Source organism: Glossina fuscipes, unplaced genomic scaffold, assembly GCF_014805625.2.
Source record: "Glossina fuscipes isolate IAEA_lab_2018 unplaced genomic scaffold, Yale_Gfus_2 28, whole genome shotgun sequence".
In the NCBI taxonomy this organism is placed as follows: Eukaryota; Metazoa; Arthropoda; class Insecta; order Diptera; family Glossinidae; genus Glossina; species Glossina fuscipes.
In genome coordinates this window covers 10,724,651-10,742,069 of record NW_023998423.1, presented here as the reverse complement: position 1 = coordinate 10,742,069, position 17,419 = coordinate 10,724,651, and the positions used below count along the sequence as shown (strand labels likewise).

At 34.0% G+C, this 17,419-nt stretch overlaps 1 protein-coding gene across 1 annotated transcript in view; it reads left to right on the top strand.

Annotated features, from left to right (window-relative positions):
* Positions 1-17,419, top strand: part of LOC119636598 (serine-rich adhesin for platelets) — a 153,373-nt gene that overhangs the window by 26,567 nt on the left and 109,387 nt on the right. Inside the window, 1 exon segment of the mRNA XM_038032065.1 lies at positions 13,854-14,668. Within this exon segment, the coding sequence (XP_037887993.1) occupies positions 13,883-14,668 (786 nt within the window). The 5' untranslated portion in view covers positions 13,854-13,882.

The window sequence follows — 17,419 nt, the reverse complement described above, 5'->3', positions numbered from 1 at the left end:
TTTACATGCCATGTTACGCTTGGGGGTTCCCTTGCACGAAGTGCAGATAGTGTTTATTTCTTAAAAGCAGACAGTAAGCCTTGCTTATGAATAAAAATTTTACAAAAAAAATTGAATTTGAAATTCCTTCCGAAGTCTGAAGTCATCCGAAGTTTACGCGATATTCTAACTTCAAAGATCTCTAGTAAATTTGTTTAACTTTAATTAACCACAATTTCATTGCATTACAAACTAGGAACAATTGGAATCTTTCGCTCCATGGGGTACCTTTAATTAGTTTATCCTATGACTTATTACATATGTTCAATTTTAATCTCCTTTGAATTTCAAATTTTTTTTTTGGCAAATGACTTAAATTTACGATTATTTTTCGAGTTACGAGTGCACGGTATAATAACCCATGTCCTATATTAATTGTGCCTAAATTTTTCTCTTTTTCTGTTATTGATTTTGCCTTTAGCGCGATAGATCTTAGACTCTGATCCAATGATTTGTGAATTTTTACGCTTGGTATATATCGCCTCAGAAATTAGTTCTGGCCTTTTAGTGCTGACTACGACGACAGTTTGTTATCGCCTCAGAGTTCAAGCTTAATGTTTTAGAATATATAAGACCACATCTGCATTATGAGCCGGCTGTGTAACATCACACACTTATTGATCTTCATTTTTACGCGCAAATTTGACACGCAAGTTGTATTTTTTAAACCATGCTATGTATGCTTTTCCATTTATAACGTTCCAGATATAAGGAATGAGCCCAAAGCAAACGAGACTTACCGCATGGCCAAGTAGCTAAGCGTAGCGGTAAACCGTACCTTAATAACGAGTGGTCGAGACGGCTCGATCGACGAGTTTATGATGCTTACCTATGGTAATCTTCTCTCTACGTCTGACCATTGTCGTGGCGCATATAAACGAAAGAAAGGGTACACAGTTTTCTTTCTTCTTCATTGAAAATTTATTGGTAGAATTCCCGATAACGGGAAAATATAATCCAGTTTTCTCTAGAATGCTTTTTATGTAAACAAATATCGGTACAAATTGTTCTCTTATTCGCGAGATTTATTAAACGTACACTGAACGCTTTCATAGAAAAATTGAAAGCAAATTTAATGTGAGAGTAGCGGAAGTCTATTGCGGACTTATGTCAAATCGTTCTGGCATATGTATAGTGATTGTCTCGGACGGTTAGCAATCCTTGCTTTAACGGCAAGAACACCTTTCTACGATTTAAGTTTACATGTGTTGAGTTGAAAGAAAAAAGAGAAAACTGCCTCAGGTGTCTTTGTCTCGATAGCTTGAAAGCTATAGGCAACTCTTAGGTAACCAATAGCGATAAACGCACTCTCCCCATGTATTTTTCATTATTTTACTCGAACCAATGGCACCATTAAAGAAAAAAATTCATTAACATAACTAAGTATCGGTCATCATATTAATGAATGGCAACAATGTTGAGGAAAAAAAGTTTCCCGTGTATTTTTCTTAAAATTATATGAGCAATATTTTGCAACTATTCTCGCAAATTGATTGATATTTAACAAAATTGTTGCTGACCAAAGCAAACGGATCATGACGACGGCGTAAGGCGATGCAAAGCGAAAAGAGAGAGAAGCAAACATTAATTACGCGAAATGGCCTCACTCACTAAGCATAAAACGCCACACAATCACTAAACGAGAAACCGGTGTAATTAAACTCATTTACCTGTGAGCGTCGATGTTTATGCCTCTATCAAATGCACAGGTGTATATGCTCAATTATTATCATAAATATATTTTTTATACTGAAAGTATGACAACTTTCTACCGATACTTATTTTAACATGAACCGAAAATTAATCATATTTTGTGCTCAATGTAAAAGCAAAGTCATCAACAACGGCGATCATTAAGCGTTGAACGTCATCAACTATCTATCATAACCACTGATAGATAGCAAGACAAAATTATAATTGCTTGTAATATTCTAAACGAAATTCATGTTGAAATTTGATGCACTGATATACTTTGTTCAACATCCTTTCAGTTGTTAAGTCAGTCAGTCAATCGGCTATTAAATAAAAATATTTTGTTTTAATTTTATCTTGACACTGTTTTATTAAGATTCGTTCATGTTCGCATTCACGTACGCGTTCGCGTTCACATTCACGTTCGCATTCGATATACATTTCGTCTCATTCTCTTTCTCTGTGATTTAAGATGAGTAGTAAATTAATAATAAAATTAAATTGCAATCAAGTTTTGGTTGCTGTTGTTTGCTAAAAAGGGGCGTTTTTCTCTTTTCGCTTCTCCAATTTTCACAAACATTAATTCAAACGATAGTAGTAGCAAAAGCAACAGCAACACTAACAGCAGAAATAACAGTCATAGCAGCAACAGTAGCTGCTTTCGTAACAGGAGTTAAGTAGTCAACAATTTGTTTTTTCCTTTTTTCTTTTTTTTTTTTTCTTTCTTTCTTTCTTTTCTCCTCCTAACCATTATAGTTGTTGCTCAGCTACATTCTTAGGATAAATTTATAATAATAATGAAACAACTACTACTAGAACAACACCAACAACAACAGCAACAACAACAACAACAACAGCAATAATAATAATAACAACAAATATATATATATAAAAAAAAAAAAAAAAACAGTTTGCATTTATTAGGTCAGTTTCTTCTCTGGCAAAATTTATGCCTGCCTGTCTGCTTGTCTTTTCATTGCTCTAAGTGAAGCTATAATTTACTTTCTCATTTATTTTTTTATTTTATTTTTCAACCATAATTTTAATAGAAAATTTCATGTAATTATGTTTAGCAGGAAGTTTGACAAGTTGCAAGTTTGTTAATCTAACTGTAAGAGAAGCGATAAGATGTTATATGACCATTTAATTATATGTTATCCGGCATTTTAATTAAGTTGTTTGAAAAGCTCTAATTTTTATAAGCGAAATACATAAATATTACTCACATTAAAGACACATACATATGTATATATATATATATATACATATATACATATATATATATATATATATGCATTCAAGAGCAAATATAATCTACACGTGTTCGTTGTCTTATCAAGCTTTCAGGCTTACGCGTTCTTTTGGAAATTATTCGAAATACAAAATACGATTGAACAGTAAATTGGATAATAATTTTCATTAGATACATATACAATATATACAAATATATAAATATATCCGTTTTAAAAATGTTTCTAATAGATCGGACGTAGGGACAGATGCGACGTTATCATACGATACACTTATTCGACCTCTAGCTTGGATTATTTCGATTAGTTTACGATAGAAAGGGCCGAAGGAAGATAAGATTGAATAGGGAAACATAAGAAAACTAAAGTTAACCTGCAACGAAATGGAATAAGAAGAAGATGTTTCACCTTCTTACATTTTTATAAGCACTGCATGATAGGGGAAAAGTTAACATAGCGAGAATAGAGTGGAACGGAATAAAATTAATAAAAATGACACAAAAATGTACCAAACCAAATGCTTAAGTGCATAGAACAATAGGTGTTAGGTTGGTGGGGGGTTGTTATGTTCCCATTTACTTTTATTACATATTATATTACAAAGAAGCAACATTTCGGTATTTAAAAATGGTTTGAAATTAATTTTAAATATAAACGAAAACTTAGCAGAATTTCCCTTCAAAAATATCAAACTTTCCGGATGGACAGTAAAGTAGAAAAAATAAAATTTATACAAAAACTTGACACTGACAAAATATTCTCCTAATCATCAATAGTAATCATTTTTATAGAAATTAATTCAGGCAGTTAAAAGCCGATATAACCAAATTCAGTCTGGGTCTCTATTGAGATATATTAGCACATGTTTTGAATATTTTCATGCAATTCCTTTTTATTGCTAAGATTTTAATGAGGTCGGGCGATTGACGCAAGCTATGATCCCGGAAAAAGACTTTCCTCCAGTTGCATGAGTGTTGGAGATCATTATTCTGCTGAAATGTTCATACACGTGGCATATCTCTTTCGGCATATGATGGGATTACGCCATTGGACACCGAAAAGCTTTTACATACAGATCTATCCACAGTGTTTATGAGATGTATCGGACCGACAGCCTGCCAAGAAAAACGATTTCATACCATAAGATTTCCTCTTCCACGCTTAACTCTTTTTTCAGTTAATTTAATGTGGAGTTTATTTCCTTTTGACCGACGTACATTCCTTGTGGCATCATTACCAAACAAATTTAATTTTTCCTTCCTCTCTCCAAAGTCTATTCTCCACCTTTTTTGCAACTTCAAAGAAGATTCGCTTATTTTACTAACCTGGTAAAAAATTTACTGAAGCAACATAAAAGCCTTCAACTTTTTACTGCGAGAACTAGGTCACGTGGATTTCCTAAAAATTAAGTTTGGATAGTCCTGCGGCAAGTAAAAATGTTGCGTGGGCTTTGTGGAACCTACCTTTTACAATTTCTGTGATATAGAACTGAAAAATATCCCACGCACCTATATTCCTATTGAATTAACTTAAGATGAATTGAAGTGAAATGTTTTGAATCAAACTGAGATCAATGCAATTATGTTAATTTCAAATGAATTGAAATATTTTTGAATTTAAATTGAATTGACCCGAATTGATAGTAAGATAAAATCAGGTACTATATAGAAAAGGATAGAATATAATAGGGATTATAATAGGGAATATTAGAATAATATGATATTAGATAAGATGGTACAGCGCAGGTCGGATTAAACCGAAAGGACAGACAGAATGTGAAAGGTGAAAAAGATTATTAAAAAAAAGGATAAGATATTAAGAATGGGAATACCTTAAGTGAGAATATATTAGAACATGATGCCAACGAGTATAATAAGATAAAACAGGTCACATTGACAGACTAATACACTACGAAGAATTAAGGAAAGCTACGGGAGGACTGATAGAAAGAAAAAAAACATTGGATGCTAATATAGCTTGTAGAAGTAGTATGTTTTTATATATGTATTCTTCTTTTCGTACTGACATTGCTCTACTGTTTCGTATATCAAGTCTTCCCCTTCCATAAAGGATTTGATAAATTTGTTCAGATTTTATTAAAACTAAAACTCTAATTTAATAGGCGACGTAGAAACTATGTTAATAATTTCATCTAGTTAATCTATGGGTTTCTATAACAATTGAGTCAGATCTTGACTTAAGGACTTTTTCACGAGTTCTTAACTTCATTTAGAACCTCAGCGTCAAGTGGTATGCTACATAGTGCAGTTTACTGATATATTTGATTACGCAACCGTTGTACTTGTTATTACGGCAATACATACTGCATCGTATCTACAATGCTTAAGGGTTCATATAACTATTACGTTCCGCAGTAATTACTGCACTGCTGTTAATCAAATGTTGCAATGTTGGATTTATGTTTCCAAAATGATTTTATGAACGAATACATTTTTTTTGAATATTTAAAATTTTTTCCTACAAACTTCCTACAAAAATCGCATATGGGAAAATCGTGGGTTTATCACTTCCATGCATGACATAATATTGGGCCGCACAAACCAATTTTCTGACATGACAAAGGGTGAATAGCAAACATCTTTACTTCTACACTACGCCGAGAAACTAAGGTGATAGGTCTTTAGCCAAAACGTCAATCAAAGCAAGAAATAATTCGTACAAATAATCGTTTTTTAAGTTTGCTTATGCAAGCGATCTAAAATTCGAAGCCCTTCTCATTGCTTTCAAAGCTTCTTCTAGAATCTAAGCAATCATTGATTCTTTTAAACATAAAGTCTTATGCTTACATATTATTCTAAACTTTTCTCATACTCTAGTAAATTAATATAAAGTTTTCGAGAATAAAGATGTAAAGAATTTTATATATTTACTAGAATCACATATAAAAATAAATAAAGCAGGTAAAGCTCTATACATACATATCTTATCCTCCCTCCTTTCGTTCGTATAGCGAGCAATCATTTTAGCATATATGCATACTAACCGGTCATGGCCTTGGTAAATTGGTATGATATACATTCAAATGTCTACATAGCTGTGTAACTAAGTAAGTATGTGCATAGACGAAGATACGTACAAACAAGAATACGTGTATAAACGATTTAATCTTGGCCTCTGCTCCTTCTCTGCCCCATTTGCTTTCTCTCTCTTTCGTTGGACCTCTTCGGTTACTTCGGATAGGAAACTTGAAAATCCCTTCTGCGAGGGGTGCGAGCTTAAAAAGTTATTCTTCCGCCTTCACTTTTCTCGATTTGACCAAAAAAAAAAAAAACAAAAAAACAAAAAAACAAAAAGAAAAACAAACAAACAAACATTACGAATAATTCAAGTTGTTGCAACATTTACAGTTTTCTTCGACTTTTTGGTTAAATACAGTAATCAAGTAGCAATACTTATATGCAGGGGTGAATGTACGAGAGGATATTTTAGACAGGTATGAGAGAATTGAGAATATTGTATGCCCGTCCACACAACTAACTGACCAAAGGCCTCTCCTCGTTCCTACATGCACTGCAATAATGCTCCTCTTACTGAAGGACTCTACCGGCTACTCATTACCGACAATGAGTTTTGCATTTAACATGCAATATATTCATTTCCTTACAACTCACCAGTATTCACGCATACAAATACATACATATATATATATATATATATACATACATTCAATGTATGTGTGTGTGTATGTGTTTTGTGTATATGTATACAAACAAATAACAAACTTTCCATTCCTGCAAAAGCATAAGCAAGTCTACTTAATCAGTACGTACGTACATACATACATACATACATACATACATACATACTACTCACCCATAGACCGTAAAAAAGTGTGCAAGCTACACTGTACAGCAGTGTTCTCCCTCTCTTTGTGTGATCGTAAGAATACGAATATACATATTTGCGTATGCATGTATACATGCATGTAAGTAAGTAAGTACGTGAGACTATGTTTTCTTATGCGCATATGTGTATGCGTGTGCGAATAACAGATTGTAAATATGCACATATATGACTGTTAAAAAGACATTGTTTGTTACTATACAGACATAATATCAATGTAGTTGTTATTGTTTGTGCCGTTCATTGCTGTTGTTGACGTTGTTGCAGTATAAATAAATGTATGTGTATTGTTAGTACGTGTTACGAATTGTATGCAAGTGTTTCAGGGCGCAAAAGGATAATTAATGAAATTAATGCTTTAAGTATGAGTTTTGTGTGTTCATTTAAAGAAAACTTCTTCTAGTACTTATACGCCGACATACATAAATGCACATTCAAGTATGTGTACGTACATATTACATATATATTTGTCGGTTAGAATTTGTATATAATACAGAAAATAAATATATTCGATAATGTTTACATAAATGTAAAATTCTCTAAAATTATTACAACTTAGCCGTAACGGTTGAAAGTGTGAAAAGGAAGTTTTTTACGTTTTAAGTTGAAATTTTTGGGTGTGTTTCGCCTGTGTGTCGACGGTGTTGCTACACGGTGCAATGATACTCGAGTTATACTTGTTATGATATTGACCTCTTCTTCTGCTACTAATTTGTAACTCTTTTAATAGAATTCTATTTTCCAGTGAATAAAAGTTTACTTTAAATAAAGTTTGATGCTGAGAAATACTGAACTTATTCTTCTCTCTCTCTTAAATTTCCCGAATTAAGCGATTTCTCGTTTGACCCATTTCTTCTTCATTCCATTCCATACTCGAATTTTTTTTGAACTTTTTTTCTTACTTCATTTCATTCTATTATACCATACTTCAGTCATACACTGACCTATTTTATACCGACCTCTTCAAACTTTTGCGACTGCATTGTATTCTAGTCTACCGCTCAATGAAATTCTCAGTATTCTATCGTAGGCTGGACTAGTTGATGGTACACTTTTCTCTTCTCTTCTACTCTCTCCTATCAGTTTACAATTCCCTCCTGTTCTTCTCTAGCGTGACCTTTCTTGCTGCGTAGTATTCATACTTTGGCATGGAAAGTGTGCTTCTACTTTTTCCTAACGCGTTTCTAAAATCCTCTATTCTATCTTGTCCTCAACCTTATGACCTATTTTATTGTATTGTATTATATTTTTATTTTAATATTTTCCATTCTTTACTTCGTACTGTATATTATGTTGTTTCCCGGCCTTTGGTGGAAAAATTTGAATCGACGTCTTTAACACGTTAACCAATAGTTCCCAAAACTAAACAAATAAAAGAAACTTAATATTGATTGAATCAGTCGAGCGGATGGCCAACATTTCCATGCCTTCTGAAACAAGCCTCAATTTCCAAAGCTACTTTTTTCTTCGATCCAAATTTCTCCCTTTTTGAAATTTGCAGGTAAAAGTTGTAGCGTACCAGAGATGAAAAACGCTGCGGATAAACTAGTATATGGAATTTCGATTAAAGCGATTGTATGATTGCGGTTGTCGGCTTGATCATTCATGAAGAGTTGCCACAACCCTTTCCAAGCCAGTACCGAATTTGAGTAGCATTCTTTTCCATCAAAGAGGATTCTTTGGTTCAGATATTTCTATTATTTTGAATATAATAAAAGTAGCGTCACTAAATACGCTGGATCTCGTAAACAAATATCGAAATGATCTGAACTTTTAACAGGCATCGTCTGAAAGCTGAAAGTTTCTAAAAAGATGATGAACTGTGTTGTTAACCATGGAATCTTCTTTTATTCTTTTATAATAGATGAAGAAAAAGGATAAAATGCTGCACTATATGCTAAGACTGTAAAGAATCTTCTATCACACGCTATCTTACTTTAACTTCTTTTGTTCTTTCTAGCTATAGGGCCATCCTATCCAAACGTATATTACCTGATCTTATTTCGTCTGACGTGAGACCTCGATTATTTCATCCTATCCTCTCTTATATATCGTATCATATCATCCGATCCTTGATTATACGACATTCTATAATATATTAACCCTATATTGTTCCGTCTTGTGAAAAGGTCAGGATTTTCTAGTCAATCAGATAAAAAAGTACAAGTACGGAAGAGAAGCCGTCTTTATCTTTCCCCAACGTGTACTATAATTAATTGCCTTATCCGCTTTTTACGGATGCCTAGCCTATCATATTGTATCCTACTATACCATATACTCGCCTATGCCATCCTGTGGACACTACTCCATTATATTTTGAAATATTCTATTTGTTGTATTGTTTCGCAGCTATATATGAAATGAGTTGGCAGCGATATGAAAATGAGCCTAACCTGACTGACCTGAATCAAAAAAAAAAAAAAAAACAAATCATGATAAATGAGATTAAAGTTTTGCTATAAAACAATAAATCAAGTATTGACGATTGTTTTCAGTTCTACCTTGTTATGCATTGTTTGCTTGCTTGCTTTTAGCTTACTAGGCAATGTGACATATTATCTGGACCTCGTCATCGTAGTGATGAAGAAAACTTGCCCATAATACATTTACTGATTTAAGCACTGACGCACACACACACACACACATAGCCATCTTAATTGCACATAATTGCTTGCCAAGACTCTCAGTCTTCCGCATATAGAGAAACTCCTATCATATTTTCATAGTAAGTCATTTATGTAGTTTTTATTGGCAGTGAATTTTCTTAGAACATTTGTTATCATTGAGTGTATAAAACAAAAAAAAAAAAAAGAATTAATATTTGTAATTCTACAATCAATGATTCTACAAACACATATGCGCGTAAATAAACATTAATATGTTTGGCAAAAATAGAAACTCTTTACGTGAGGAAGTAAGGGTTGTTGGTTTCTTGCATACAAGCTAGAATTTTATATCCCTTTCCTCAGTTTAAGCGTAGCTCAACAAAAGTGTTGACACTAATCATATATATATGTATGGGTAATTCCATACCAAATATTCAAATGATTTATATAAAGACCTTTCAATAGAAATGGATGTAGATAACCAAAACAGAGGAGAGTGAACAGCAGAGGCATGAACTTGGACGCTCAACTTTCGTTACAACTTCTTTGATGCTATTCCTAAAGAATATATATTGTTAGGTGCAACGTGCCCCTTTGGGATTTTTAATCCAAATCCAATCCAACATTATGCTCGCACCATAGAATAGTGATTAGATCCATCTACAAGCGAATTATACATAGGAACTTATAATGCTCTTCTCGTCTTATCCTCTCGAATATTACTATTCAACTCTCTTGACGCGACTGACCTTGACAACCGTAAATACTCTGCTTAGCCTTTTATAAACGAATTAATTAGTCACCACGACCACCGCCACGATTTGCTTTTAGTCTTTTCGGTAAAGGCCAGATGCACCGGCAGGTAAAAGTTCATGAATCTGTAATTAATTTTTACATTTTCAAAATTTCGTTTCTTGGAAAATGGAATAATGTTCGTGCGGACACGTTTCGTCAAATATATGATTTTAGTAACAACTCAGCTAATTATTCAAAATCCTTACTAAAAAAATGGCGGAATTTGCAGTCAAAGTTGTTGTTGGCAGGCAAATATTGAAACTTTCTCATTGATCCAGTTATGTAAAATAAAGATGCCTCGAAAAGCAGTGAAGCAGCGAAGAGCGAAGGAGATAAAGTAACGCTACAGAGAAACACAATGAAACAGGAGTCAGTCGTTTGGTGGGAGTCAATGAGGCAAGTCCGAAAATCGCATAGTCGACAGGCAGAAGTTGTCAAGGCGTGTTGTAATATCGTACATACGTCAAGCCTTTGTTGCTTACTTTTAATAATTCTTTATGTTCGTGAATTTAAATTATCTTACAATAAACATTAGTCGAATATCTTTAATTCAGATAATGAAAATATTGTGATTCTTTACATTCTTTACACCTTTACACATATTAAAGTGATCAGATGAAAAAAAAAATTATAAAAGCGACCTGGCAAAGACAAAAACAATTAACCATCACTTCGATTAACATTAATGTTTGAAGATTTTATTCTTCTGTAAAGTTGTAGACTGCGTTCAGTATGTTTCCTTGAGACTCGTTTTTAATTGCTTAACTTCCATCCAAACGTGAAATAATTCTGTTACTTAAGGTCGTATGATTTAGATAAAGTGAAGATAGAGAAATTATAAACGTTTAACAATCCCTGTAACCCAAATTTAGACCGCACCTTTTAAGCACCTTTTTAAGTATGTTCGAATCGTTTATTTGCAAAGTGGCCCAAGTCAATTTCTTATTTAAATACATGTGTTTTTATTATTTTAATACGAACATTTACTTAAGGGATGGCCTATGCAATATATATAGCATGGTGATGATGAGAAAGAAAAAAGGATGTACACACCCTAGCTCGCGGGGATAAGTGCTACACAATTACCATAACTACGACGAAGTGTGATCTACGATACTGAGATTTAGACCCAGCGAATAAAGACTTGGTGGTCGCGACTCTTACGTGATCGTCTATGCGACAGTTTAAAAATCCTATGTGTATTGACTTGAAAAAAAAAAAATCGACTTGGATCATTTGGCCCTAGGATTTGCATTTAGTTCACAATCGTGTTAATTACATTTTTCAAAGCAAACTACACAGGTATTTTTATTAAAATAAAATTTTTCATGCGATAAAGTATTAACCCATACATTAGGTGTCGAAATGCAACTTTGCCTAAAAAAACAATAACATGTTGAAATTGACCACTACAAGCTGAGATACGAGTATGGGTAAAAGTGGGTGTATTAGTTGTTGTTACTGCAAACAGCAGCTGCATTTGCCAGACATGTATGTGTATATGTGCACAATTGAGGCCCATTAGAAATTTGATTGCAATCCACAATGTTGTTGACTACCTTCATATCATCGCACTGACACTAACTTATGTATGTATGTAGTCGTAAAGTATATCGAAAGTATATCTACGATATTTTTGCAAGGCAATGTGTAAGTGAGTATGGAGCTTAAGGGATTCTTGTAGGTTTCAAATTCTTACTTGCATATGCATGCATACGTGTGCAGACGAAAACATGAAGCACCTACTGGACGACGACGTTGGTTATGCTAAATTAGAAATGAGTTCACATTGTTGTTGGTCTTGTCTTTGTTGTCCCTATCCTTTTATGGGAAGGGTGATGATTTTAATGTATAATGAATACGACGCTGACTAGGACAATGTATAATTTCGTATATATACCATATTATATGTGTATATTTACATATATATGTGTATACATATATATATTTATATTATATATATATATCTAAAATATATGCGAGCTTGTGCGTGTGTGTGCATATATGTGTGTGTGTGTGTGTGTGTGTGTGTGCATATTGTAGAGTTTACTGAACTCATTTTAAAGTCCTTCTCTCTTGCCATTTTCGGTTTTTTTCCGTTCGCTCTCTTTTTCTTTTACCTATACTCTTACTCTCCCCCTCCCCTTTAAATGTAAGAACTCTTACTACTAGAAAACTTAGTTAATTTATGAGCTGAATGGCGTATATTGTAAGTGCTGTAGCCATCGTGCTCTTCATAAGGCCTTTAATGAGTTCGTAACCTCCCCTCTGGCTGCTCTTTCACTCTGTTGCCGCTTGCACATCTTGAAACAATCTCCGAAATATGCCCTTAAGCAAACGGAATTATATAGCAACCAAATGTAGAACTTGTAGATAATGAAAGGGTGTCGTGCAATGAATGCTTCCACATATGCATACGTTTCTATGCATGTAAGTATGTGGGTGTATGCAGAGACGTGCTATAATTAATTTTGCTTATTGCATGTAAATGAGTATTTGTGTGTGTGTGTGTGTTATGCAGGTTATAGAAAACACAGATAGAGAGAATTCGAAAGCTTAATATAAGTAAAACTGTGTTTATTAATGCATTTATGCATTCAAGCTAGAGCAACAACAGCAAAGCAAAATTATAACCAAACGTCAACAACAACAGGACAGGACAAGCGTTAGGACTTCACCTAAACATTGGCACACACATACACACACACACACACACACACGCATGCACGCAAACAAATACACATTGACAGAAAACCTTACACGTATACCTCTACTCGTATACATTGTCGCACAGACACTTGCAAACACGCTGCTCTCCTACTATATAACTTGCTCTTTTTTATAGCTTAAGGCGTCGAAAGACGTATGAGACATTTCCATATGTTGCTACCGTCGCCGCTTGTTTGTAACTCTTCTCTCCATGTGCTTTCTACGGTCAATGCATTTGTATGTTTGGTCAACTACGAGTCGTCGGTATGGTCGACATGCATAACAACAGCAACAACAACAACAACAACAACAAAAATAATAACGATGATTGCAGACATTCGTTATAAGGATTTGCATGAGTTTAGAGAATTATGATTTTTGTATACGTATTGAATAGAAAAGTTTTTGTGTAGAATGGAATCGTGCTAGTGGAGTATTGGTTTTTATGCCGACCTCTACTTAAGTGTATAAAGTTATTCTAAAGTAAAATTTTAATTATAAACTATTTTGTAAAAATTCGAAACAAAATAAGACAAACACTTGAGAAATGGCTTAAGTCCATATATATCTAGACCGATATTTTGCTATATATTACCTTAAATATCCCGCACTTTTGGATATTAATTAGCTGAGCAAAAATAGATAATAAAAAATTTTAATATTTTAATAGTAAATCAATCTACTTAGACCGCTTTCAAAACGCTTGACCTATATGGACTAAAATGAGTCAACAATTCTTTCGATTTAATCAGATCAATTAATCTAGTTTTTCGTTTTAAAGCAATTACCATATTTCGTCTCTTCTTGTCTAAATAGCGTCAGTCAATATCATATCTACTCACATATATCGTAATGAAATAAAATGAAGAAGAAATCTATTGAAATTTCATTTTTTCAGTCACATCAACATCACAATGCCTAACTGACATGGCGGAAGGTTGCGAAGAGGCTGAAAGCAACAGTAACAATCGTAACGCCGATAACGCCCCAACAATGCTTGGTACCGTTTTGCCATGTGAGGCTGCCATTACTGCCTCATTGGGGGTATCCGGTGGTGGTGTAATGAAACGCGAATTTGTTGATGCGGCCAGCAGTATATTAGGCAGCAGCTTAGCAGCTGCTGCACATCTTACCGCTAGCGTTAGTTTAGCGAGTCCTACGTCATCAATGGCTTCACCTACTACACTATCAAATACTACAATTACTCCTTCAACAACAGCACCAATAGCAGCAACCTCAATAACACAACAGCAACAACATCAGCAGCGTCTCACGCCGACACCAAAAACATCTGCAGCACTTGGTCCCCTCGTTTGTTCTACAACTCTATCTTCTTTGTCGTCATCTTCGTCGTCCTCGTCGTCATCGTCAGCCTCCTCGAATTCATCTACATCTTCATCTTTATCATCATTGAATTCTTCGACGACAGCTTCATCGTCGACCACTGCTGCCATCGCCACGAATTCAAATACAAACAAATCGCCATCTGTTTCACCATATTCAAGTGTGGTGGCGGTCGCCTCGCTGCGTGGTATCTCACCGCATTCGCCAACTGTTTTGACTTCAATGGGCCCAAGTCCACCAATCGGCCACAATAGCAATGGTAGTTGCGGTTCCGTTTCCGCTAATGTAACAACAACAACGCCAGCTGTGCCAAGCAATTGTAATTCACAATCGCCCGTTCACGTAACACTGAATATTAAAACTGAAGCGGTAAGTACAACTTGCTCTTCATTCATATATTATATTAAGTAAGTACAAATTTTAATTCATATCATAGAATATTAGATTATAATGGAAAAAATGTCATATTAAAACTGTGATAATAAAGGAGAATATGGTTTTCAAAAAGAATTGACATGTTTTTTGCAAAAGACATATATATATATATATAACAGAATATTTAATAGTTATGTCACATTTTTCAAAACAAGTAGACCTCATGTATTCCTGCAAACATATTTCTTGTTATATCCCACTGTTTGCTGCTGAATGTAATTTAAAATATTTTTATTTTCACTTCACCACTTGTACTACAAGGGTATGCTAAGTTTGTGCCCATGTATGGAACACCTTTTATTACACTGAATGATGACCGTGTCATTTTCTAAATCGATCTAAGCGTGTCTGTCCATCTATCCGTCGTTTTGGTTTTATTCAACCTTCAGGTCGCAACTTTTTTGATATTTGGAGGACATTTGGAGGAGAAAATGGCTCTAATCGGATTAGTTTTTCGACCACTTTATATATAACGTTGCAAAAATGACTACATGAAATAGAATGGTGCAGGGTGCGTGAAGGAAAGATGTATTCAACAGACAAAATGGCCGCACATTGGTCACTTTAGTCTTCGGAAAATAATATTTAGTGATGTCGGAAATGCATGACAGGCGACCTGCTCAGATAGTTGTTCACCTTTTTCCTTCTTTTTGAAGACAAAAGTAAATTAGTACAAAACAACAATGGCAAATACAAGATGATCTTATTGATCTGCTTGTATAACCCGGTACAGAAATGCGCCTTTCATCAAAGTCAAACTCTGGTAGTCTACTTTCATATCTCGTCTAAATTAAGAACTTAAACGTCTTGAAAAGCTGTATCGATAGCTAACTCGCGGCATTCTGTTATTATTCATATTTAGGTACAGCAATAAATTCGAAGACTAAAGTCTGAGAGCATTAGCATCTAAGGCTAGCGACTCTTTATTGAAAACTCTACCGCATTTGAGATTTGAACCCATGACCATTGAGTTGTTTGTCGAGATTCTTTGCTTACTCAAACTCAATTCGTTACCAAACATTACTAGAAAACTGAAAACAAAAACAACTTAATGAATGAAATTTTCTAAAAATTGTCCTCATCATGTGTCAGCTGGAAAATTTTGCAAAAATATTAATTAAAGTTACTTAAAGAACTGTGGCAAAGGCCACTCACAAAAGTTGAGGCTTGTATAAAATTAGCTGAATCATTGGATATATGGAGAAACAAACAAACATCATAAATATGAATAGGGGCAACATAAATACAACAAAACAAGGAATTCATTGTTCGAGTATATAGTGCACTAAACTGTGTGATGATTATGCTTTTCCGAAGCCCGGTCGACAGTTATTCACATATATATATATATATATGTAAATACATGTACATAGTACACTTTATCGCTTTCTACATTTTCTTTATATTTATTTCCTCAGGACTTTCATAAAATAATTTATTTACTCGGAAAAGCTGAATTATACCTACATATAACCTTCTGCTCCCTTTCCATGCCCAAAACTAAGAACTATTTATTAATAACACTTTGAAGTATGCAAAAAACCTTTTTTTTTCTCTTGCTCATAAGCTATGCCGCTCTTTCCAATTGTACGAATGAGGTTTTTGCATAATACGCGTACACGCATATAAGTTAGAGAAAATATATGTAAATTATTTTTATGAATTTATTTTTATTCAAATAGCATACTTTGTTAAAACCAAAATTCACTACGAAAAGTCTTTAATCAATAACAAGTACGAACATTATAGTCGGTCGAAGCCGACTGTTAGATATCCTACATTATCTCGCTTAGTACGCTCGTTTATTCGCTCGTTTTAGTAATCATACACCAAGAAGTACACATTATTTCCATGCAAGGTCATAACTTTCACGAAAGTTCACATATTGGAAGGTTGGAGTTTCTCCCCATAAATTACTTGCGTTGCGTGATAGCGCCTAGAAGAAATAGGCTTATGTGGTCCAAATTTGTTTCCTGTGAAATTGTTTGCGCTGAAAAGTTACTATGAATTAATTTTCATCATAATTTATTATAAATTAAGCCTTTTCCGGAAGGGCTTCAATCAGCAAAAACTTGCAACTCACTATTCATCACTACCGTTAATCTAAAAAGTAGCGTCAATTTTTCCCGAGTAGACTTACCAAATCGTATATACGCCATTGAAACGGGGCGGCATGGACAATCAAGCGTCAGAAATCTTGTATATATTCCTGACCGATATTCAATTCCAAGCCTATTTCAGGGTGGTCATCTATCCATCTCTATAATTGGCTATGATAAGGATTGTGTTGGCCGCAAACATGAAACTATTGCCTACTGAAAGTCCTTGTATGCAGGCTATTATTGATAATGGCCAACTCAATACAATATCAATTGTGAAGATGTATGTTTTCCAAGGCAGCGAAAAAATAACCGGTTTTCTATCTGTTTTCAATCATTCATCGATGGAAATTTTATGACCGTAAAAATTCAAAAGAAATTTCGAGCAGAGCATATATCCCCTATCAAACTAAATATACTCGTTTCATAGCAGCTAAAGCACAAATATACTCTCGTGCAAATGTTTTAGATATTTTTGTAACTATCCTACCATTTTAAGCAATTTTCGATTTCAACTATGTGTCGATTTAGTAAAGTCACTTTAAAGGTAGGGATAAAAGCAGTGTCCGTGGATTGCTTTTAAAGA